Source organism: Schistocerca gregaria, chromosome 2 (assembly GCF_023897955.1).
Source record: "Schistocerca gregaria isolate iqSchGreg1 chromosome 2, iqSchGreg1.2, whole genome shotgun sequence".
NCBI lineage: Eukaryota > Metazoa > Arthropoda > Insecta > Orthoptera > Acrididae > Schistocerca > Schistocerca gregaria.
The window spans coordinates 948391160-948415213 of NC_064921.1; the positions used below are offsets into that span (position 1 = coordinate 948391160).

Genomic DNA, 24054 nt, shown 5'->3' on the forward strand with positions numbered 1-24054 from the left:
CCCTGGGGGTCAGCACGTGTTGGGAACCATCCCTTGCACACCTATCCCTGTCCAAGCTATTATAGCCACAGCTTTAAAGAGAGGAACAGCACCCACTATTCAACAGAACCACACCTCTAAAGCAGAGACAAGGGTGTGGCAGAAAAGAGCAAACTGCTTCTAAAAGCAATTAAAACAGAGTATAAGGAGGATGGCAAAGACAGCTGGCAATGAGGTAGGGTCAGGTGTTGTCTCAACCACCTCAACCCTGCACCAAAGGTTGTTTATGGATTGCCAATTCCAGTCTAACCCTTTGGTTGATTGTTGATTGTCCCTCCTGGAAACCAAAGTGACTAGGGAACAAAAGGCACCAAGATTCAAGGGCCCAGCATGATCAGCAGGCAGCTATCCTTTCAAGCAGTTTGTAAAGCACATTGGTGAGGATAACGGGGCGGTAGATGTTTCCAGCAATGGTTTTTGCCTGGTTTAAGAATATGGATGATGGTACTGTCTCACTATTGCTAAGAGAAGACCTTTTACAACCAAACACATTTAACACACTCAGAAGAGAGTGCCTCTAAGTAACATTAAAACGTTGGATCATTTGAGTATGAATCGAATCAATGCATTGGCCACATCGCGTAACAAGGCAAAACCCTCAAGCAGTTCCTTGTCACTGTTAGTTATATAATTCGCCTGTGAGGGGAGGAAGGAGGGTGGGGGAGGGGAGATGTGGTGGATAGGTAGGTTTCTTCAACTTGTGGATTGCGTGTTCAAGAGCTAGCCATTTAAGAAGGGTACACCAACGATGTCAAACAGCAAGAAACGACAGTACAAAGCCAACCTTGGGGCAAAGGACATGGGACACTTACTAACCTTAAGAGGCCCACAAGGCCACCATGTTTGGTCCAAATCTGGGATGAACCAGCATGCACCCCTTCTTACTGCATTTAATTATATAGAGAGCTTTGCCTCAAAGTTGCATAAAATTAAGGAGGGGGGGGGGGGGGGGGTCGTCTGTGAGAGAGGTCACTTAAGATGCTGCAGTACTCTCTGACGATTCTGAATGGCTGTTGCAATGTCTTTGGTCCGCCATGGCATCAGCTGGTGGCAAGAAGTTGGGAAGATAGAGGTATAGCAGTTCAGGTGGCACAGGTGACTTCCTCACATGCTGCTTAGAACCCTGTCAACATTATCTGACAGAGTGGTGAAGATGACAGCAGAGGCAAACAGTTGCCAGCTGGCTATTCGAAAATGCGGAAACTGTTCCATTGGGCAGTGATAAGGAAGAGACAGTGCCTTAGAAAGTTGCCACTGTCACAAAAATCTTAACATAGCAACCACTCAAGTGAAGTCATAAGACTGGGGGAAGATATCGCAAGATCAAAACCCAGACAGGTGCCATGGACGGGACTGAAGTGGGTAAGATTATCGTCACTGAGGAGAGACAGATCAACATCGGAGAGAAGCTTATCAATCAGAAGGCCCCTATCAGACGAAATCATACTTCCCTAGACAGAATGACGCACACTGAAATCCCCAAGTGGGAGAAAGTGGTTCGAGATTCTTGTCAGGAGCTATCCTCTGCAGATGTAGGAAGTGAGGAAGATCAGCAGTCCTGGGACCCACAGCTACTGGTTGGTGTTGAGCCTATGATCTATGGATTTCTGGGAACAGGGTTTCTGAGGGACCCTTGTCACTGGCAGAGCCCAAAGGAGGACATTGTTTCTCCAGCTGGTTGCAGGGAATGATTCCCAAAGATGATGCCTCAGGAACCATGGAAGAGGAGGGCAGTAGCAGATTTCATTTAAAAAAAGTTGAGTACGATGGTGATGCGGTTTCAACTTTTGCAAAATTGTCATCATATTTACTGAATGCATTCAAATTTTTTCCTTGCCTCAGTATACGACAGGTCTATTTATATTCTTGTATTTCTGGCCAATCATATGAACAAAGACAGTTGTTTCCCCATTTTGGGTCCATTGTGCAACAGGATGGGATGAAATGATCACAGCGTTGCACAAAAAATAACGGTTTTGTTTCGGTAGAAGTATTTCCTCCTGTTCTAGTACACATTATGTATTTAATAAACTGTTTAATTCCGAATCTTCTGGCTTGCTGCTGGCGTCATGCTCGCCTCAAAAGGACCATGAACCCATCGCGGGAGGTTGATATGTTACAGGAAATCTATAAGCAATGCTAGATAATTCTGAGATTTAAGTCAAAAATTCTAAAAACGAGTACATGGCGACGAAAGAACAAGGAATGCAAGGTATACAAGTGGAATATGAATATCTGGGGACCATATTCACAAGAACAACACTAAGTAAAACAGAGATTAAAACCAGGTCAGTAATATGCTTTCAAACCCCCCTATGATCCATGGACCTTGCCGTTGGTGGGGAGGCTTGCGTGCCTCAGCGATACAGATGGCCGTACCGTAGGTGCAACCACAACAGAGGGGTATCTGTTGAGAGGCCAGACAAACGCGTGGTTCCTGAAGAGGGGCACCAGCCTTTTCAGTAGTTGCAAGGGCAACAGCCTGGATGATTGACTGATCTTACCTTGTAACAATAACAAAAACGGCTTTGCTGCGCTGGTATTGTGAACGGCTAAAAGCAAAGGGAAACTACGGCAGTAATTTTTCCCGAGGGCATGCAGCTTTACTGTATGATTAAATGATTATGGCGTCCTCTAGGGTAAAATATTCTGGAGGTAAAATAGTCCCCCATTCAGATCTCCGGGCGGGGACTACTCAAGAGGATGTCGTTACCAGGAGAAAGAAAAATGGCGTTCTACAAATCGGAGCATGGAATGTCAGATGCCTTAGTCGGGCAGGTAGGTTAGAAAATTTAAAAAGGGAAATGGACAGGTTAAAGTTAGATATAGTTGGAATTAGTGAAGTTCGGTGGCAGGAGGAACAAGACATCTGGTCAGGTGACTACAGGGTTATAAACACAAAATCAAATAGGAGTAATGCAGGAGTTGGTTTAATAACGAATAGGAAAATAGGAATGCGGGTAAGCTACTACAAACAGCATAGTGAATGCATTATTGTGGCCAAGATAGACACAAAGCCCACACCTACTACAGTAGTACAAGTTTATATGCCAACTAGCTCTGCAGATGACGAAGAAATTGAAGAAATGTATGATGAAATAAAAAAAAATATTCAGATAGTGAAGGGAGACGAAAATTTAAGTCATGGGTGACTGGAATTCGAGTGTAGGAAAAGGGAGAGAAGGAAACATAGTAGGTGAATATGGATTGGGGCTAAGAAATGAAAGAGGATGCCGCCTGGTAGAATTTTGCACAGAGCACAACTTAATCATAGCTAAAACTTGGTTCAATAATCATGAAAGAAGATTGTATACATGGAAGAACCCTGGAGATACGAAAAGGTGTCAGATAGATTATACAATGGTAAGACAGAGATTTAGGAACCAGGTTTTAAATTGTAAGACATTTCCAGGGGCAGATGTGGACTCTGACCACAATCTATTGGTTATGAATTGTAGATTAAAACTGAAGAAACTGCAAAAATGTGGGAAATTAAGGAGTGGGACCTGGATAAACTGAAAGAACCAGAGGTTGTACAGAGTTTCAGGGAGAGCATAAGGGAACAATTGACAGGAATGGAGGAAAGAAATACAGTAGAAGAAGAATGGGTAGATTTGAGGGATGAAGTAGTGAAGGCAGCAGAGGATCAAGTAGGTAAAAAGACGAGGGCTGCTAGAAATCCTTGGGTAACAGAAGAAATATTGAATTTAATTGATGAAAGGAGAAAATATAAAAATGCAGTAAATGAAGCAGGCAAAAAGGAATACAAACGTCTCAAAAAGGAGATCGACAGGAAGTGCAAAATGGCTAAGCAGGGATGGCTAGAGGACAAATGTAAGGATGTAGAGGCTTATCTCACTAGGGGCAAGATAGATACTGCTTACAGGAAAATTAAAGAGACCTTTGGAGAAAAGAGAACCACTTGTATGAACATCAAGAGCTCAGATGGAAACCCAGTTCTAAGCAAAGAAGGGAAAGCAGAAAGGTGGAAGGAGTATATAGAGGGTCTATACATGGGCGATGCACTTGAGGACAATATTATGGAAATGGAAGAGGATGTAGATGAAGACGAAATGGGAGATATGATATTGAGTGAAGAGTTTGATAGAGCACTGAAAGACCTGAGTTGAAACAAGGCCAACCCCCCCCCCCCCCCCCCGAGTAGACAACATTCCATTGGACCTACTGACGGCCTTGGGAGAGCCAGTCCTGACAAAACTCTACCATCTGGTGAGCAAGATGTATGAAACAGGCGAAATATCCTCAGACTTCAAGAAGAATATAATAATTCCAATCCTAAAGAAAGCAAGTGTTGACAGATGTGAAAATTACCGAACAATCAGTTTAATAAGCCACAGCTGCAAAATACTAACAACAATTCTTTACAGACGAATGGAAAAACTGGTAGAAGTCGGACTCAGGGAAGATCAGTTTGGATTCCGTAGAACACTGGAACAGGTGAGGCAATACTGACCTTACGACTTATCTTAGAAGAAAGATTAAGGAAAGGAAAATCTATGTTTCTAGCATTTGTAGACTTAGAGAAAGCTTTTGACAATGTTGACTGGAGCACTCTCTTTCAAATTCTAAAGGTGGCAGGGGTAAAATACAGGGAGTGAAAGGCTATTTACAATTTGTACAGAAACCAGATGGCAGTTGTAAGAGTCGAGGGACATGAAAGGGAAGCAGTGGTTGGGAAGGGAGTGAGACAGGGTTGTAGCCTCTCCCCGATGATATTCAATCTGTATATTGAGCAAGCAGTAAAGGAAACAAAAGAAAAATTCGGAGTAGGTATTAAAATCCACGGAGAAGAAATAAAAACTTTGAGGTTCGCCGATGACATTGTAATTCTGTCAGAGACAGCAAAGGACTTGGAAGAGCAGTTGAACGGAATGGACAGTGTCTTGAAAGGAGGATATAAGATGAACATCAACAAAAGCAAAACGAGTATAATGGAATGTAGTCAAATTAAATCGGGTGATGCTGAGGGAATTAGATTAGGAAATGACACATTTCAGTGAGTAAAGAAGTTTTGCTATTTGGGGAGCAAAATAACTGATGATGGTCGAAGTAGAGAGGATATAAAATGTAGACTAGCAATGGCAAGAAAAGCGTTTATGAAGAAGAGAAATTTGTTAACATCGAATATAGATTTATGTATCAGGAAGTTGTTTCTGAAAGTATTTGTATGGAGTGTAGCCATGTATGGAAGTGAAACATGGACGATAAATAGTTTGGACAAGAAGAGAATAGAAGCTTTCGAAATGTGGTGCTACAGAAGAATACTGAAGATTAGATGGGTAGATCACATAACTAATGAGGAAGTATTGAATAGGATTGGGGAGAAGAGAAGTTTGAGGCACAACTTGACCAGAAGAAGGGATCGGTTGGTAGGACATGTTCTGAGGCATCAACGGATCACCAATCTGGTATTGGAGGGCAGCGTGGAGGGTAAAAATCGTAGAGGGGGACCAAGAGATGAATACACTAAGCAGATTCAGAAGGATGTAGGTTGCAGTAGGTACTGGGAGATGAAGAAGCTTGCACAGGATAGAGTAGCATAGAGAGCTGCATCAAACCAGTCTCAGGGCTGAAGACCGCAACAACAACAACAACAACAACAACAACAACAACAATGCTCTCAAAAATTTAACTAACCTTTCAGTGTGTCACGAGAGCTCAAGATGAGGTTCCCCAACACCCTAATACTCCCTATATTTCCTTATGGTCATTGAGTTTGTAATGAAAGGAACTGGGAACTAAAAAATCCTCAGTTTTGAGAGAAAAGTCCTCAGAAAAAACTAATGACTAATTAGACACAGCAAATCCAGGGTACTAATGTTTCTCCTAACTGAATTTGTATTGGCAGCAAAATACTGTAGGGTTCCTTGAGAAGAAAATCCTAGAATGTGCTACACTGTGACTAGTACAAAAAACAAACTATGGCTAAAGAGTGCTGTGGGCATGGCACCAGACAGTAGAAGACTCATGACACTAGAAGACATCTACATCTACAGTCTGCAAACCCCTGTGAGGTGTATAGCAGAGGCTACGTCCCATTGTACCATTTATTAGGGTTTCTGCCTGTTCCATTCACATATGGAGCGTGGGAAGAATGGTCATCTGAATGCCTCTGTGCATGCAGTAATTATTCTAAGTTTATCCTCATGATCCATATGCGAATGACACATAGGGGGTTTTACTATATTGCTAGAGTAATAATTTAAAGCCGGTTCTTGAAACTTTGTTAGACTTTTTCGTTTTAGTTCACGTCTCTCTTCAAGAGTCTTCCAGTTCAGTCCTTCAGTATCTCTGTGACACTATCCCATGGACTACACAAACCTGTGACCCTTTGTGTTGTCTATCGGTACATTTTCAACATCCCTGTTAGTCATATATTGTACGGGTCTCACACACTTTGGCAACATTCTAAAACTGGTCGCATGAGTGATTTGTAAGCAATATCCTTTGTAGACTGATTGCACTGCCCCATATTCTACCAATAAACCAAAGTCTACCACCTGCTTGACTCACGACAGAACCTATGTGATAATTACATTTCAAATGCTTACAAAGTGCTACACCCAGGTATTTGCATGCGTTCGCCAATTAAAACAGTGACTCATTGACATTATAGTCATAGGGTACTATGTTTTTTCGTTTTGTGAAGTGCACTATTTTACTCTTATGAATATTTAAAGCAAGCGGCCAACCTTTGCGCCACTTTGAAATCTTATCAAGATCTGGCTGAATATTTATGCATCTTCTTTCAGATAGTACTTTATTTATAACTACATCATCTGAAAAAAAAGCCCGATTTTACTATTAATATTGTCTGCAAGATCATTAATATACAATATGAACAGAAAATAAACCAACCACTTCCCTGGGGCACACACAAAGTTACTTCTACATCTAACAATGACTCTCCACCCAAGATCACATGCTATGTTCTCCCAACCAAAAAGTCATCAATTCCATTACAAATTTCACTTGAACCCCGTACGATCATCCTTTTGACAATAAGTTTAGGTGCGGTGCTGGGTCAAATGCTTTTCAGAAATCAAGAAATACTGCATCTACCTGGTTGCCCTGATCAAAGCTTTCAGTGTGTCATGTGACGAAAGTGGGTTTCACATGATCGATTTTTTTCTAAATCCATGCTGGTTGGCATTGAGATGGTCATTCTTTCAAGATACCTTATTATGTTTGAGCTCTGAATATGTTCTAAGATTCTACAAATCTCTGTCAGGGATATTAGATGGTACTTCTGTGAATCACTTCTGTTACCCTTCTTGTAGGTTAGATTGGATTAGATTAATACTTTTTCTATAGATAATGAATATTACACTTTGTAATGATGTGGAACATGTCAGGTTAATAAAAGATGTCTGTACAAGATATTACATTACACAAAATATCGCATGACACTAATGTTTAATTTTTTTTTTGTCCCCCTTAATTTATATTTAAAAATTCAGCCAACTAGTAGGAGTTGTCATCTAGAAATTCTTTTAATTTATTTTTAAATGTTAGTTGGCTATCTGTCAGGCTTTTGATGCTGTTTGGTAGGTGACCAAAGACTTTTGTGGCAGCATAATTTACCGCTTTCTGTGCCTGAGTCAGATTTAACCCCGCATAGTGAAGATCATCCTTTCTCCTGGTGTTATAGCTATGCACACTGCTATTACTTTTGAACTGGGCTGGATTATTAACAACAAATTTCATAAGTGAATATATATACTGTGAGGATCGCTAGATCCTTAAATAGATGTCCGCAGGATGACCGTAGGTGGGCTCCAGCAATTATTCTGATTACACGTTTTTGAGCAATGAATACTTTTCTACTCAATGAAGAATTACCCCAGAATATGATGCCATACGAAAGCAGTGAATGAAAGTAGGCATAGTAAGCTAATTTACTGAGATCACCAAAATTTGCAATAACCCTAATAGTATACGTAGCTGAAGTCAGACGTTTCAGCAGACCATCAATGTGTTGCTTCCAGTTTAACCTCTCATCACTGGACACGCCTAAAAATTTTGAAAATTCTACCTTAGCTACAGACTTCTGTTCAAAGTCTATATTTATTACTGGAGTTGTGCCATTACGGAACTGTATATACTGTGTTTTATCAAAATTTAAAGAGTCCATTTGCTGGGAACCACTGAATAATTTTGTGAAAAACATCATTTACAGGTGTGATCTGTGCTTCCTTCCAACTACTGGGCTCAGCTTTTTGGTTGAGGTCTCTACAACAGATTATAGTCAACAGAGGGGCTAATTCAGCCACAAAATCAGTATAGAATCTGATAGGGATTCCATCGGGCCCTGGACCTTTGTTCAGTTTAACGACTTCAGCTGTTTCCCTAAACCACCAACACTAATACCTATTTCATTCACCTTTACAGTGCTGCGTGGTTTAAATTGGGGCAATTCTCTTGGGTTTTCCTTTGCGAAGGAGCATTTGAAAATGCAGTTAAGCATTTCAGCTTTTACTTTGCTACCCTTAATTTCATTTGCTAGGGACTGGACACTAACTTTGGTGCCACTAACAGCCTTTATGTATGAAGCAAATTTCTTTGGGTTTTCTGGAAGATCATCTGACAATATTCTGCTATGGTAGTCACTGAAGGCATCACGCATTGCCCTTTCCTATTACGCAGTAGTCTATTTTTTTAAAAGTTTCTTTACAGTGACTGTATACCATGGAGGCTCCCTCCCATTACGAACTGTTCTGCTGGGTATGTATCTATCCAGTGCTTCATCAACCATTCTTTTAAACTGAGCCTTAGTTCCTCCACATGGTCCTTCCCAGCGCTGAAGTTCAATGTTCCTCACTGAGATACGAGGACACTACAGATTTTTATCTAGTTTAATGAACATATGTAAGCTTTCTGGTTTTTTAGTTGTCCTTTGTACTTTAGTAATCATAGTTGCCACGACCGTGTCATGGTCACTGACACCAGCTTCTATGTGGACATCCTCAAAGAGATTAGGTCTATTTGTTGCCATTAGATCCAATATATTTCCATCCTGAGTGCGATTTTAAATATTTATTGTAGGTAGTTTTCAGAGAAGACATTTAGTAAAGGTTCACAAGCTATCTTATTGTGCCCACCACTAACAAAACTGTAATTTTCTCAATTAATTGCTGGATATCCATTGAAAGTCTTAGGTGGAAATGAAAAGACAGAATAAAAGATGTACAGGCATGTGGAGTCTTAGATGTATAGAGGAAGACTGCTGGAAATAGACTAGACTCAAAACATAATGTAGTCTCCTGCACTTGATCACACAGAAGGAAGATCGCTCTTTAGTGACAAAAACTAAGACTACCTCAAGAGTTTGGCATTCACCGAAAGGAAGAAGATGTAAGAGAGTTGACTTTTATGAAACCACTAACACAAGGAAAGAAAAAATGATTTAATAAAGATGCATTTTAATATATATAACATGAGTGGCATTATTTGCTGTACTAAAAATAACTCACGCTGGTTTCTTCTTATTTTTGTAAAAACAGTAATCCACATTTGTCAATAAATAAATGATTATCTTACAGTGCAAGGTCATGTGTGTCTTACCTCTCCAGTCTTCGTGAGACAAACTGTGTGCATACCACCTGCACAAATATCCACTACATTTTCAAGATTTTTTACAATAGCTGGATTAGTTCGTTCAAGGACATCCTCCCCAAGGCCCAGTTGGCCAACATCACCCTGGCCAAATGTGAATACAAGGCCAGTCTCCTTATCATCAAGGGATTCTGGACTTGGAAGGAGTACTGCAACAAATGATTTATCTTTTAAGGAAAGTTATTATTTTGTTTGTATGAAGATGGACAGTTACATCAGCTCTAATAGTTAGGTTTCAAATCAGGGCTGTGTACTAAATTGGGTCACTGCATATATGTCCCACATAACATTTAGCTTTCATAATTGAATGTCATTACAAAATCTTATAATTCTATATAACAAAGGTATTTAAAAATAAATTAATCCATGTCACTGTTCAATATATAAATTGCCACAAATATTACTATAAATTTCTATTTAATACTGTTTGGCTCTGAGCACTATGGGACTTATCACTGAAGGTCCTCAGTCATTTAATACTGTTTAACTAGCTTATTTTCTGCCCAGTCTTTAAACAAAGTTGCTAGATATCAGTGCAATTTATTTTTTTTACCATCAAGTATAAACATTAACTACCTAAGATACTAACCATCAGTCTGCAAAACACTTGGGTTGAAAAAAGTCATTGTAGTAGGATACTGTACAAATCTGACATTAATTTTTAATTCAAACTTTTTTTATGTGCAGAAGTTATTGGCGTGCTGGGACGTGATTTAGCATTCAAAGAATTGCCTAAAATTACTGCACATAAACAGTAACAATATTAAGACTACATTCTTTCAAACAAAAAATAAAGACTCTGAATTCCTGGAGGAGGCAGAGATGACAGGATAGTGGATTCTATGCAGCCATAATCTCCTTGACAGTGGAGAGTTTATTAGAGAATGCAGCAGTGGCCCACTAGATGTTACATGTCCTAATAAGCAGAGGTTGTATCTACACCCACAAATCTGTGCCTGGGACAGTGCATGTTGGGCGAGTAATGGCTTCTCTACTCAAATGACTGCTCAGTTCATTCTCTGGAATACCCACATGACTTGTGACAAAGACAGCTAAGAAGGTAGTATGACTGAGTTCAAAGAGGAGATCTTGAGTAGCAAATATCACAATGTGACAAGAACATTGGTCAATTGCCTGAAGACAGTTCATTGACTCAGTCCACATTAAAATGCAGGTAAGGGAGATCTGTTTAATAAAACATAGGGTTCTGTTAACAGACACCAGGTCTGCAGTAAAAACACTGTGTTCCAAGCACCCCTGAAATACAAGTTCAATGTCTGACTAATGCACCTTTATCACTGTTACTGCTGTAGGGATAATTAAATATGGAATTCTGGAGGGTAAAAGCGTGTGGTTGGATGGTTAAATGGGGAGAGGGGAGAGAGTGGAGAGAGTGAGGGGACCAGACAGTGAGGTCATTGGGCCCATGATCAAGGACAGCAGAAATCAAGGAAGGAACAACGAACAGCACAGTCCAGTCCAGTCAAGGGGAAGGGGTGGCAGCCACACAAAGAGGGGAAAAGGAACATCAGGGCAGCAGAAAGAGGAAAGAACAGGAGGGAGTCGGGTGGAAATGGTGGGAGAGGAGGGGTGCTCCAGAAACTCTACATGCAGTGGGGCACCACCACCACCACCACCACCACCACCACCACCACCACCACCACGTCCCGACATCCATATCATACCATTATTACGACAACTGTAGGGGAAGAAGACAAAAGAAAAGGGGAAATAAAACTGCACAACACACCAGATAAAATATAGGGAAAAAGGCAAGGAGAACCTGGCCAGTATGGAGGCAAGTTCAAGGCCTTCATAACCAACACTTATGCTAACTGAGGGACTCAAATTCCAAAAGAAAATTCATGGACTTAAACCTGACAGAACAAATCACTTTGACAAAGAAAACTGAGGACTGATGTAACCTTGCAAGGGTCATCTGCTAACACCCGAGACAAGTAATGTGAGAAGGCATATTTGGTGCGAAGCGCCAAAAGACAGGGGCAGTCTAGCAAAATGTGGGTCACTGTGAGGGGACCAACCAATTACAAAGGGGGCAGCTCATTGCAGAATAAAACACCATGGGTCAACCTAGTATAGCCAATATCAAGACAGCAGAGGATGGTAAATTCCCATCAGAAGAGGCAAAGGGAAGAATACCACATGATGGATGGTGGGGCTGTTGCCTCCAAAGAGTTGACCCATGATTGAGCAAAAATAGATTTGATGTAAAGCTGCAAATCTGCTCCTGGAAAGGTCATGGAGGGGGGTGGGGGTGAGGGAGATAATGTGGCCGCCCCCCTCCCCCCCCCCCCCCCAAAACAAAGACAGACAATCAGCAAGTGCATTATTCATTATTGGTGATACCTAACTGGGCAGGAACCCAACTGAAATCAACAGAACAAACAGCTACACCATGTTCAGCCAGAAGGTTGGCAGAGACCAAGGGACAGATGGAAAAACTCCGAGTGACGATAGCCTGTAAGGCACTCACTGAGTCCATACATAACAAAACTTGGCCGACTGAGGACCATTTAATGAAGCAAAGTGGCCGGTAGATGCCCATCCATTCTGCAGTAAACAATCCACAAATGGCAGGCGAGAGATAGCGTTCTGTGCCAACAGAAGACATATACCACATGATTGGCAGATTTAGAGCTGTCAGTATCAGAAGCAAATAGCACCAAACTGTGTCATACGCCTTATGGAGATCAAAGAAAACCGAGATGACGGTGGTACTCAGAAAAGACCTGCTGAACTGTGTTTTCAAAATTGAAGCAGTTGATTAATCAGTGAGCGTTCTTCCTGACAGCCGCACTGGTAAGGAGATATATGGTCCCAACACTCAAGCACCCAACTGAGCCAACGAGCCATCATCAATTCTAGTAACTTGCAGGGTACATTGGTCAGGCTGATTGGCCAGTAACTATCAAGGGATGATAGATCCTTGCCATGCTTCAGGATAGGGATCTCAAAACTGTCTCTACACTGAGAGGGAAAAATGCCTTTGCAAATAAACACCTGGAGGACACACTGTCATTGTGGAAGAGTGGGTGCTGAAGAATTGGTTATGGATGGAATCAATGCCAGGAACTGAATCACAGGAAGAAGAGAGGGCCAGAAGAAGCTTCCGTTCAGTGAAAGGTTCATTGTACGGCTGTCTGAAAGGGGTAAAACATAAGTGAGAAGCTTCAGCCCGCTGTTTCCCGAGGAGGAAGGGAGCTGGATAGGAAGCTGATGCTGACATCACCACAAAATGGTTCACTAGGTATCCTACAAGAACTGGTGGATCTGTACAAGGCCACCTGGGAGGGAAACGACTGAAATGGAAGACTGCCACTGACAACCTCGGAGGGTGCTAGCCCACACTCATGACAAAGGGAGACAACAAACTAGAGAGGTAACAAAGTGTACCCAACACACTCGCTTGCCTCAGTTCGATTAAGTAATGGGCTTTGGCATGAAGATGTTTAAAGATAATAAGACTGGCAGAGGATGGATGCTGCTTGAGATGTCGCAAGGTGCGACAATAATCGTGGATAGCAATGACAATGGCCATACTCTGCCCTGGAATTGGCTGACTGCGAATGGGGCCTGTCAAACGGGGAAAGGCAATCCTGACAGTGCGGATTATCTTCTCGGGCAGATTATAGACGACTTCATCAATACAATCTGACAAAGGTGGTGTATGTAAACACAACCTGGGAGGTGCACAGATGCCAATCAACATGATCTAAGCTTATGTGGGGCAACATGGCCATCGGGAAACAAGAAGAAACTGGAGAACCAGCAGGAAGTGGTCACTACCAAAAAGGTTATTGTGTGGCGACCAGTTTAAGGAAGGAAGGAGGGGTGGGGAAGGGGTGAGGAGGGGTAGAGGATAGGGGGGGAGAGAGAGAGAGAGAGAGAGAGAGAGAGAGAGAGAGAGAGAGAGAGAGAGATTACAGTTCCATTGAATAAGCCTGGAGCAGTTATCCAAATGAGAGGCAACAGAGCTGGAGCCAAGCACACTGCTGAGTTGTAAGGTACCCCTAATTTGCAGACAAGGGTGCATTATACATTATTTCCAGTTTTGCTATTTCACATATAGACAGTGAATGTATCAGCACTGCAGTAAGTACAGAGTACGGAGTGAACAGTACATTCCCACACTGGCTAGCTGAGGCAGTTGGCCATCTAGTGGCTTCAGAGCCAGTGGGATTTGCCGATACAGAAATCACTTGAGATGTCAGCAAAGAGGTATGTAGGGAAAGTACACTTATTCTGGCACAAATCAAGTAATTCTTATTACTAAATACTTTCTAACAAAAGTTACCTCTTTTTCACTTGGACATTAGGAGAAGTCTACGGATCTTCAATACTATCTTCCAGTAATTTATAAATAAATGAAATGCTGAAATTAATAAATAAATAACTTCGGCATAACCAAAGGTGTATGATCTTATACAAACTTTACCAAATGTACACTCAAGTTACAGGCTGTGCACCATAATTAGCAGTCATCGATAGGATGCCTTTTGATACAGTCGTGTGGTAGACCGTGCTCTCTTACTATTAATAGTTAGCTTATAATAAGTGTGAACAATCATTTTATGGTGTTTCTTAAACGCACCATAATGGTGCCCATGTAAAAATTATTTGCACAAAAAACAACAACAACAAACACACACACACACACACACACACACACACACACACACACACACACACACACACACACACCTTTCCACTTCATTATGTAAAACATAGTAGTAATGCATTTCCAGAATCCAACAGCACTGCTGCGGCTCTCCAGGGGAACATAAAGCTATGGCGCGTGCACACACACACTAGGATTAAATCCTACATGGCAGCTCACTATGTCAGTTCAAGGACGGACTGACTTAATTATCACTATTGCAAAACTGGGAAACATGGCCAGTTATACTATATGCCTCTTATACTATCATTATGGACTTACTTGCTAAACTTATATGTTTCTAGAGGTTTAGTGTGAGTGATTGGTTCTTGCAGGGTCACCATCGGTCACCAACGAGGATGGGGTGACATCTCTAAATAAGAGGTCAGACTTAGGGATGCAAGGTGGAAGGTGGCACCTCTGGGGGTACCAGGAGGGCTTGCCCCCTGTCTTCTTCTTCCTTTTCTCTTTCATAAGTTGAAGAGGACAGGGCACAGAGGTAGAGCAGGCTTCTGCAAGATCTGGAGATCTGGGCCCAAAAGAGATCAGGCGACCTTGGGGCACACATATTGTGTGTCCTCTGGCCGAGTTGTGTAGTGAACATTTGGGCTGAGAGAAGCCAGAGGGGGTGGGAGGGGGGTTGACAACTCGTAAGGAAGCCCCGTCAACAGCAAGCGGGAATCGTCGATATGTGCCCTCCAGCTTCAAGCTACCATTAAAGACAGTGGCTGAATATTCGTTCCAATAGTTTACACAGCTCATTCATCAGAGATTGGCCAGTAGTTAGTTTACACAGCTCATTCATCATAGATTGGCCAGTAGTTAGTTAAAGTATGTGGCTCCTTTCCCAGTTCCAGGACAGGAATAATAATACCTTCCAACCACTGAGAGGGAAATTCCCCTTCCCACAGCAATGGATCAGTGGGTGTGCACGAGTTACAGTTAGGAGTGCTTGTGGGAGTGAGAGGCAAGCTGCATCCTAAAAAAAGTGTGAATGTGTTTGCACATCAAAATTTTTGGAAACATTTTTAAGATGCCGAGCAAGGTAGAATGAAGGCACTGGTATCCCTCTTCTCAGTCAGTCATTTAAACAGGAGCACATTCACCTTTTTGTGCTCTGATCGGAGCTTTTTTCTGCTGGTTAAAAATATATATATTTTTTAAATAATAAAACGTATCTTATTTTTCTCTGCAAAATATGCATCCTTCTTACTCATTTCTGAATATCTCTCATAAAATTTAAAGTTAGAGAAAGGATTGTTTGAAGGAATAATTACTTTTTAAATTTAAGGATTTAGTACTGCACCAAACTGATTTTTCGGAAGACTCAAACAGTGTGAATAGCTCTCAGCAGTCCAATTTTTGAATGGCGTTTGTTGCGAGTGAACTGCAAACATGAGCAATAGCTCCAATGATGACCAACTGTTACTTTTATTTACAGAGGTTAAGTTGAACTTCAGAACCTTCTGTAAAAACTGAGGTTTGGTAAAGACCATTTATTCTGTTGCTTTTGTGTGTCTTGTCAACAAACTGAAATGATAACCTGGGCTTTTTTTAAAACAATCCTCCAGAATGATAATAATTAGGAACACGTCTTATCTGCTTTGGGCTACTTATAATATACAACTGTTTACTCTAAGTTAATCCAAAGATGATACTACAGTGGAACCTTGCTTAACAAGCACCTCCCACCTCCCATAAAGTGCAATTCACAAACAAACCGTAAAAAAAAAATTGACTCATTTAACTAGCAATGTTTCGCATAATGAGTGACGACGATATAATCTGACGTCACCAGCTGTTCGTTTGCAACAGGCGAAACTTTCAAAAATCTGAACAGCTTTCATTGTTAGCAGTAGTATCTGAACAATGTCTTTAGTATGTACTGCAGGCTGGGTTTCTACATCTACATCTACATCTACATCCGTACTCCGCAAGCCACCTGACGGTGTGTGGCAGAGGGTACCCTGAGTACCTCTATCGATTCTCCCTTCTATTCCAGTCTCGTATTGTACGTGGAAAGAAGGATTGTCGGTATGCTTCTGTGTGGGCTCTAATCTCTCTGATTTTATCCTCATGGTCTCTTCGCGAGATATACGTAGGAGGGAGCAATATACTGCTTGACTCTTCGGTGAAGGTATGTTCTCGAAACTTCAACAAAAGCCCGTACCGAGCTACTGAGCGTCTCTCCTGCAGAGTCTTCCACTGGAGTTTATCTATCATCTCCGTAACGCTTTCGCAATTACTAAATGATCCTGTAACGAAGCGCGCTGCTCTCCGTTGGATCTTCTACATCTCTTCTATCAACCCTACCTGGTGCAGATCCCACACTGCTGAGCAGTATTCAAGCATTGGGCGAACAAGCGTACTGTAACCTACTTCCTTTGTTGTCGGATTGCATTTCCTTAGGATTCTCCCAATGAATCTCAGTCTGGCATCTGCTTTACCGACGATCAACTTTATATGATCATTCCATTTTAAATCACTCCTAATGCGTACTCCCAGATAATTTATGGAATTAACTGCTTCCAGTTGCTGACCTGCTATTTTGTAGCTAAATGATAAGGGACCTATCTTTCTATGTATTCGCATCACATTACACTTCGCTACATTGAGATTCAATTGCCATTCCGTGCACCATGCGTCAATTCGCTGCAGATCCTCCTGCATTTCAGTACAATTTTCCATTGTTGCAACCTCTTGATACAACACAGCATCATCTGCAAAAAGCCTCAGTGAACTTCCGATGTCATCCACCAGGTCATTTATGTATATTGTGAATAGCAACGGTCCTATGACACTCCCCTGCGGCACACCTGAAATCACTCTTACTTCGGAAGACTTCTCTCCATTGAGAATGACGTGCTGCGTTCCGTTATCTAGGAACTCCTCAATCCAATCACACAATTGATCTGATAGTCCGTATGCTCTTACTTTGTTCATTAAACGACTGTGGGGAACTGTGTCAAACGCCTTGCGGAAGTCAAGAAACACGGCATCTACCTGTGAACCCGTGTCTAAGGCCCTCTGAGTCTCGTGGACGAATAGCGCGAGCTGGGTTTCACACGATCGTCTTTTTCGAAACCCATGCTGATTCCTACAGAGTAGATTTCTAGTCTCCAGAAAAGACATTATACTCGAACATAATACGTGTTCCAAAATTCTACAACTGATCGACGTTAGAGATATAGGTCTATAGTTCTGCACATCTGTTCGATGTCCCTTCTTGAGAACGGGGATGACCTGTGCCCTTTTCCAATCCTTTGGAACGCTTCGCTCTTCTAGAGACCTACGGTACACCGCTGCAAGAAGGGGGGCAAGTTCCTTCGCGTACTCTGTGTAAAATCGAACTGGTATCCCATCAGGACCAGCGGCCTTTCCTCTTTTGAGCGATTTTAATTGTTTCTCTATCCCTCTGTCGTCTACTTCGATATCTACCATTTTGTCAACTGTGCGACAATCTAGAGAAGGAAGCACAGTGCAGTCTTCCTCTGTGAAACAGCTTTGGAAGAAGACATTTAGTAATTCGGCCTTTAGTCTGTCATCCTCTGTTTCAGTACCATTTTGGTCACAGAGTGTCTGGACATTTGACATAGGACCAAAATTTCTTAGGATTTTCTGCCAAGTCAGTACATAGAACTTTACTTTCGAATTCATTGAAAGCCTCTCGCATAGCCCTCCTCACACTACATTTCGCTTCGCGTAATTTTTGTTTGTCTGCAAGGCTTTGGCTATGTTTATGTTTGCTGTGAAGTTCCCTTTGCTTCCGCAGCAGTTTTCTAACTCGGTTGTTGTACCACGGTGGCTCTTTTCCATCTCTTACGATCTTGCTTGGCACATACTCATCTAACGTATATTGTACTATGGTTTTGAACTTTGTCCACTGATCCTCAACACTATCTGCACTTGAGACAAAACTTTTGTGTTGAGCCGTCAGGTACTCTGTAATCTGCTTTTTGTCACTTTTGCTAAACAGAAAAATCTTCCTACCTTTTTTAATATTTCTATTTACGGCTGAAATCATCGACGCAGTAACCGCTTTATGATCGCTGATTCCCTGTTCTGCATTAACTGATTCAAATAGTTCGGGTCTGTTTGTCACCAGAAGGTCTAATATATTATCGCCACGAGTCGGTTTTCTGTTTAACTGCTCAAGGTAGTTTTCAGATAAAGCACTTAAAAATATTTCACTGGATTCTTTGTCCCTGCCACCCGTTATGAACGTTTGAGTCTCCCAGTCTATATCCAGCAAATTAAAATCTCCACCCAGAACTATAACATGGTGGGGAAATCTACTCGAAATATTTTCCAAATTATTCTTCAGGTGCTGAGCCACAACAGCTGCTGAGCCCGGGGGCCTATAGAGACATCCAATTACCATGTCTGAGCCTGCTTTAACCGTGACCTTCACCCAAATCATTTCACAATTCGAATCTCCGTCAATTTCCTTCGATACTATTGCACTTCTTATCGCTATAAACACGCCTCCCCCTTCACTGTCCAGCCTATCTCTGCGGTATACATTCCAATCAGAGTTTAGGATTTCATTACTGTTTACGTCTGGTTTCAGCCAACTTTCTGTTCCTAGTACTATTTGGGCGTTGTGACCGTTTCTTAATGAGAGCAGTTCTGGGACCTTTCTATAGACGCTCCTGCAGTTTACTATTAGCACATTAATATTGTTATTCCTTGTTGCATTTTGCCTACTCCTGCCTTGCCGCGTCTCAGGAGGCGTCTTGTCGGGCCTAGGGAGGGAATTCTCTAACCTAAAAAAACCCCATGTGCACTCCACACGTACTCCGCTACCCTCGTAGCCGCTTCCGGCGTGTAGTGCACGCCTGACCTATTCAGGGGGACCCTACATTTCTCCACCCGATAGCGGAGGTCGAGAAATTTGCACCCCAGCTCTCCGGAGAATCGTCTGAGCCTCTGGTTTAAGCCTTCCACTCGGCTCCAAACCAGAGGACCGCGATCAGTTCTCGGAACGATACTACAAATAGTTAGCTCTGATTCCACCCTGCGAGCGAGGCTTTCCACCTTCACCAACTCCGCCAACCGCCTGTACGAACTGAGGATGACCTCTGAACCCAGACGGCAAGAGTCATTGGTGCCGACATGAGCAACAATTTGCAGTCGGGTGCACCCAGTGCTCTCTATCGCCGCCGGTAGGGCCTCCTCCACATCTCGGATGAGACCCCCCGGCAAGCAGACAGAGTGAACACTGGCCTTCTTCCCCGACCTTTCCGCTATTCCCCGACCTTTCCGCTTTAATGTTCTTTCTGCTACCCTCTTTAGCACAGTTTATGATCACACATTTTTCTTAACTTGGATTCACACAGTGTTTTTTTGTGTGCAAATTTTAATATCCTTCGTAGAAATGTCCCCAAAGATAAAACCACAAGAAGACAACCAGAAGTGAGAGAACGTGACCTTAGAAATGAAATGTACAATCACTGAAAATCATGAACGTGGTGTGAGCATTGCTGATTTAGAATGCACATGCAATCAGTCTACATCAATTATTTGCACTATCCTCAAGAACAAAGACAAGATTATGGAGACAGATGCTTCAAATAGAGTGACAAGAGTATCTAAACAACAGTATCATATTCTGGATGATGGCAAAAAGTTGCTTCTTATATGGATAAATGAAAATAAATTCAAGGCAACACTTAACGAGAACATCATTTGCGAGAATGCAAGAATGATTTTCGCCAACCTAATTAAGACGCCGCCTAGATCCTCATCGGACGAAGAAGTGTTTAAGAGAAGCCTTGGATGGTTCAAGAAGTTTAAGAGAAGAACCGGCATCCATAGTGTTGTGAGGCATGGCGACAAAGCCAGCTCCGACACAGAGGCAGCCGTAATCATCATCAGAAACTTCAAAATGTTCGTAGTGACAAGACAGGTCTATTCTGGAAAAAGATGCTGAAGCGTACGCTTATAACAGCAGAGGAGAAAGCATTGCCCAGTCTCAAGCCAATGAAAGACTGTCTCACACTGCTATTCTGTACCAATACAAGTGGCAACTTGAAAATTAAACTCTGCTGCTTGTTTTTCAGAAACTCCATGAGCCTTTACAAAGTGTAAAGACCAGAAGAGCATGTTAAATGTGATGTGGAGATCCAACAACAAGGATTGGGTGACATGGGATCTTCTTTGTGATTGGATCAATGAAGTGTGTGGTTCTTTGGTGAAAAAATATATGTTCAAGATGGATCTGCCACTCCAGGTATTGCTTGTTGTGGACAAAGCTCCCGCCCATTCTCCAGACATTCAACACCACCTCTTTGAAGAATTTCAGCTCATCAAGATCCAATTTCTGCCTCCCAACACCACTCAGTTACTCCAGCCTAAGGGCCATCAGATTAATTCTAACTTTAAGAAGCTCTGCACCGAAGCACTCTTTGAGCATTGTTTGAGTTGACTGAAGCTACCATCTCACTCTCATATAGTTTTGGAAATATCACTTCACTTCAACATTGTTGCCTGTGTCAAGATGATCGAAAAGGCATGGGAAGGGGCTATCAAGAGAACTCTCTCTTCTGCTAGGAAGATGCTCTAGCCAGAGTGCATTGTCAAATGTGTTTCTGAGTCATTTGAATTAGTACCTGTGGAGCCTGTAGTCAACGAGATTGTGCCTTTTGCCAAGAGTATTGGACTAGAAATGGATAACAATGATATTGATCTTGTGGAACGTGGCAGCCAAAAAATGACCTCTGAAGAGCTTTTGGGGTTGCAGTGTGTTGCACAGCAGAAGTTGTGGAGAGGAGTAATAGCAAAGCAGTAATCTTCTGGCACAATAAGAGACATGCCAAAAGCATGGGAATTGGTTGCATCATACATTTAAAAAATCATCACCCCAATAAAGCAGTGGCTAGCCGCACTGCAAATTTAATTGACAATAATGCTGTGTCGCACTTTTGCCAAGTGTTGAAGCATCAACAGAAATAAATGACTATAGATAGGTTCCTAGTAAAAAAGAATTAGTTATGTATTGTGAATAATAAAGTACACAATACTGTATGTATAATTTTCTTTGAATAAATGGAATGAGTACGACAAAACTTCTGGTACCTTTTCTGGACGAAACACATTACTATATTTTACAATAATTCATATGGGATGAATAGTTTTGCTTATCGTGTGTATCACACAATGAGTACTATTCTGAAACAATTTATGCTCACTATGCAAGATTCCACTGTACATCAATTACACTTTATTTTACATAAAATATTTATATGGTAGTATATATTATATAAATGTGTATTTACTTCAAATGATTCAGACTGGTGTCAATTTCTTTCTACAGTGCCAACTTTTTCAATACTTTTAATGCCATATGGTGCATATTGTACAAAAATACGTATGCACACACCAAATCAATCTTTTGATCTCTTCCAGCATTTTTCACATCTATTTGCTGCAGTGTCTGTAGAAAACCACAATATGACAGATTCCCACTACAGGAAAGAGTAATTTAATAGAGGTACTAGTCTCTTCTGTTTAATCAGGGCAATGCCAAAATGTGCAGCAGACACCAGAAGGTGGAGGCCACGGCCTGTGCATGCTGTCTACTCCCCACTTTAACAAGTCGTTAGTAGTTAATATTGCAAGGAATGGTCAATAATAACAGAATTGTTCTTGTAGCTTTTATTCTATTGTTCTCAGTTGTGTTCTCATATATGAGGCATGTCCAAAAAAAAGTAAGTCCTACCACCAGCCCAACCGCAATCTTTTGTCATGTATTAAAATTAAGAACACTGACCTCCCACATCTGAATTATGGCTTAATTTCTAATGGCTCAGAATGTATTGTCATATCATGATGCAGTCACACACTAATAAGACTTTCACTGAAGTTCAAGTAACATGGTTTAAGCTATTGCATTTTTGCGTTTTTTTATCATCTGTGCCAGGAAAGAGATAGTTTACAACCTTTCTAATGAAAATGCAGTTTATGTTCATTAAAATCACTTTTATGCAGTTGTTTCCATTTCAGGTAACTTATTATTTTAATAATATATCTGGTATATAGTACAGAAATCAGAAACTCACCATTCAATTCTGCCACGAACTGAGGCACACCTAGCTAGCTCTCCCAACTTACACAATATCCACGACCATTCCTGTGCCACTCACATTCCCAACTTCTTGCCACATGGATCACATCCTTGTGAAAGACTAGAGGTGGAAGGAAGACCCGAGGCACAAGACCCCTCTTATCCGCCCACTTAGCACAACCTACTTACAGGCTTATTCTGCCCTATAAGAAGCAGAGCCACCTGTGAAAGCAACCATTCCACATACCAGCTCTGCTGCAATTAATACTGAGTATTTTATGTGGGCATGACCACCAACCAACTACCCACGTGAATGAATGGCCACAGCTAAACTGTGGCTAAGAGCAGAGTTGACAACCCAGTGGCAGAGCACATTCCTGAGTAAAATAGGTCCAATTTCAATGGCTATATCACCACCGACAGCTTTTCTGAACCTTGCAGATTTGAGTTATCCTTGTGACATATCCTTTGTTCACATATAATCCTACTGGTCCCTAACTCTGCTGATTCACCAAGTCTCTCCTTCCCCCGTTGTTATGTCCCCTTGCAACCTAATCACTGACATCACCACCATTCGGTGCTGCACAAACACCAGCTCTGGTGCATGTCACTCCTGTCCCATGCACCAGTTTTCTCGCATGCCTACATTGTGTACCTGCTGCCTTCTGCCGAGGTGTCGTCCACTCTTCCCCATCCCTCCATCCTGCTCCCCACCCTTCTTCCCACTCTGTCCATTCCACCTGACAACCTGTATCTTTCCCATATACCTGTCGAAATACATTCCCAGACCGCATTCATCCAGTGCAATGTAGATGTACAGGAGAGAGAGAGAGAGAGAGAGAGAGAGAGAGAAAGAGAGAGAGAGAGAGAGAGGGGGGGGGGGCAATTTTTTTTTATAGCTGCAAGAAAGATCTCATGTTTGATACTGGTTTTGTTGAAAAGAAGAGAAAAAGAAACCACATTATTATATACTTCCATGTGAAACCACGATGACTGTGCAGACTCAGAAGGAAATTCAGCTATAGTCATCCGTGCTAATACTGTGACAAAAGAGAAGAGTGAATAATGGGAGGGGGCTTTTTATGACAAGTTACATAAAGTATACAATGAATATTCAGGAGGAGACAGTAAGGTAAATTTTGGCGATGTAAACACTAAAAACAGGAAAAGATGCACCTATCAGTCTTGCACTGAAAAATACAGTCTACATGATAACTCAAATGACAATGGGATCAGACTTATATTTATTTTATTTATTTATGCATTTATTTTACCTGGCAAGATTAGGGCCTTCAGGCCCTCTCTTACACCTAACCAGGCATACTCAGATTGAACGAGTTACAGTTTCTACATAACATTAAGGACATATAACGTATTATGCAGTATTGATGTTAAAGAAAAAAATAGAGATTATAAAAGTAGTACAATGATAATTATAACAATAAAAAATAATTATAACAATCAAGAATGATGATGATGATGATAATAATAATAATAATAATAATAATAGTGACTATGTATATGAAAGTAAACATACTTTTCTTTTGTGAATGTCAGCTCCATTGTTAGTTGGGAATTTTCTCGTTATATTCTTGCAGCTTGTGAGTTATTCTCATCGAGCAGAGACATAAGACGA

At 41.5% G+C, this 24054-nt stretch overlaps 1 protein-coding gene across 6 annotated transcripts in view; it reads right to left on the bottom strand.

The window, feature by feature from the left end:
* LOC126335411 (regulator of chromosome condensation) overlaps positions 1 to 24054 on the bottom strand; it is an 86662-nt gene that overhangs the window by 38174 nt on the left and 24434 nt on the right. For all 6 annotated transcript variants that reach the window (XM_049998680.1, XM_049998682.1, XM_049998679.1 and 3 more), the window contains one exon: positions 9625 to 9824. In XM_049998680.1, the coding sequence (XP_049854637.1) occupies positions 9625 to 9824 (200 nt within the window). The remainder of the gene's footprint in view (positions 1 to 9624; positions 9825 to 24054) is intronic.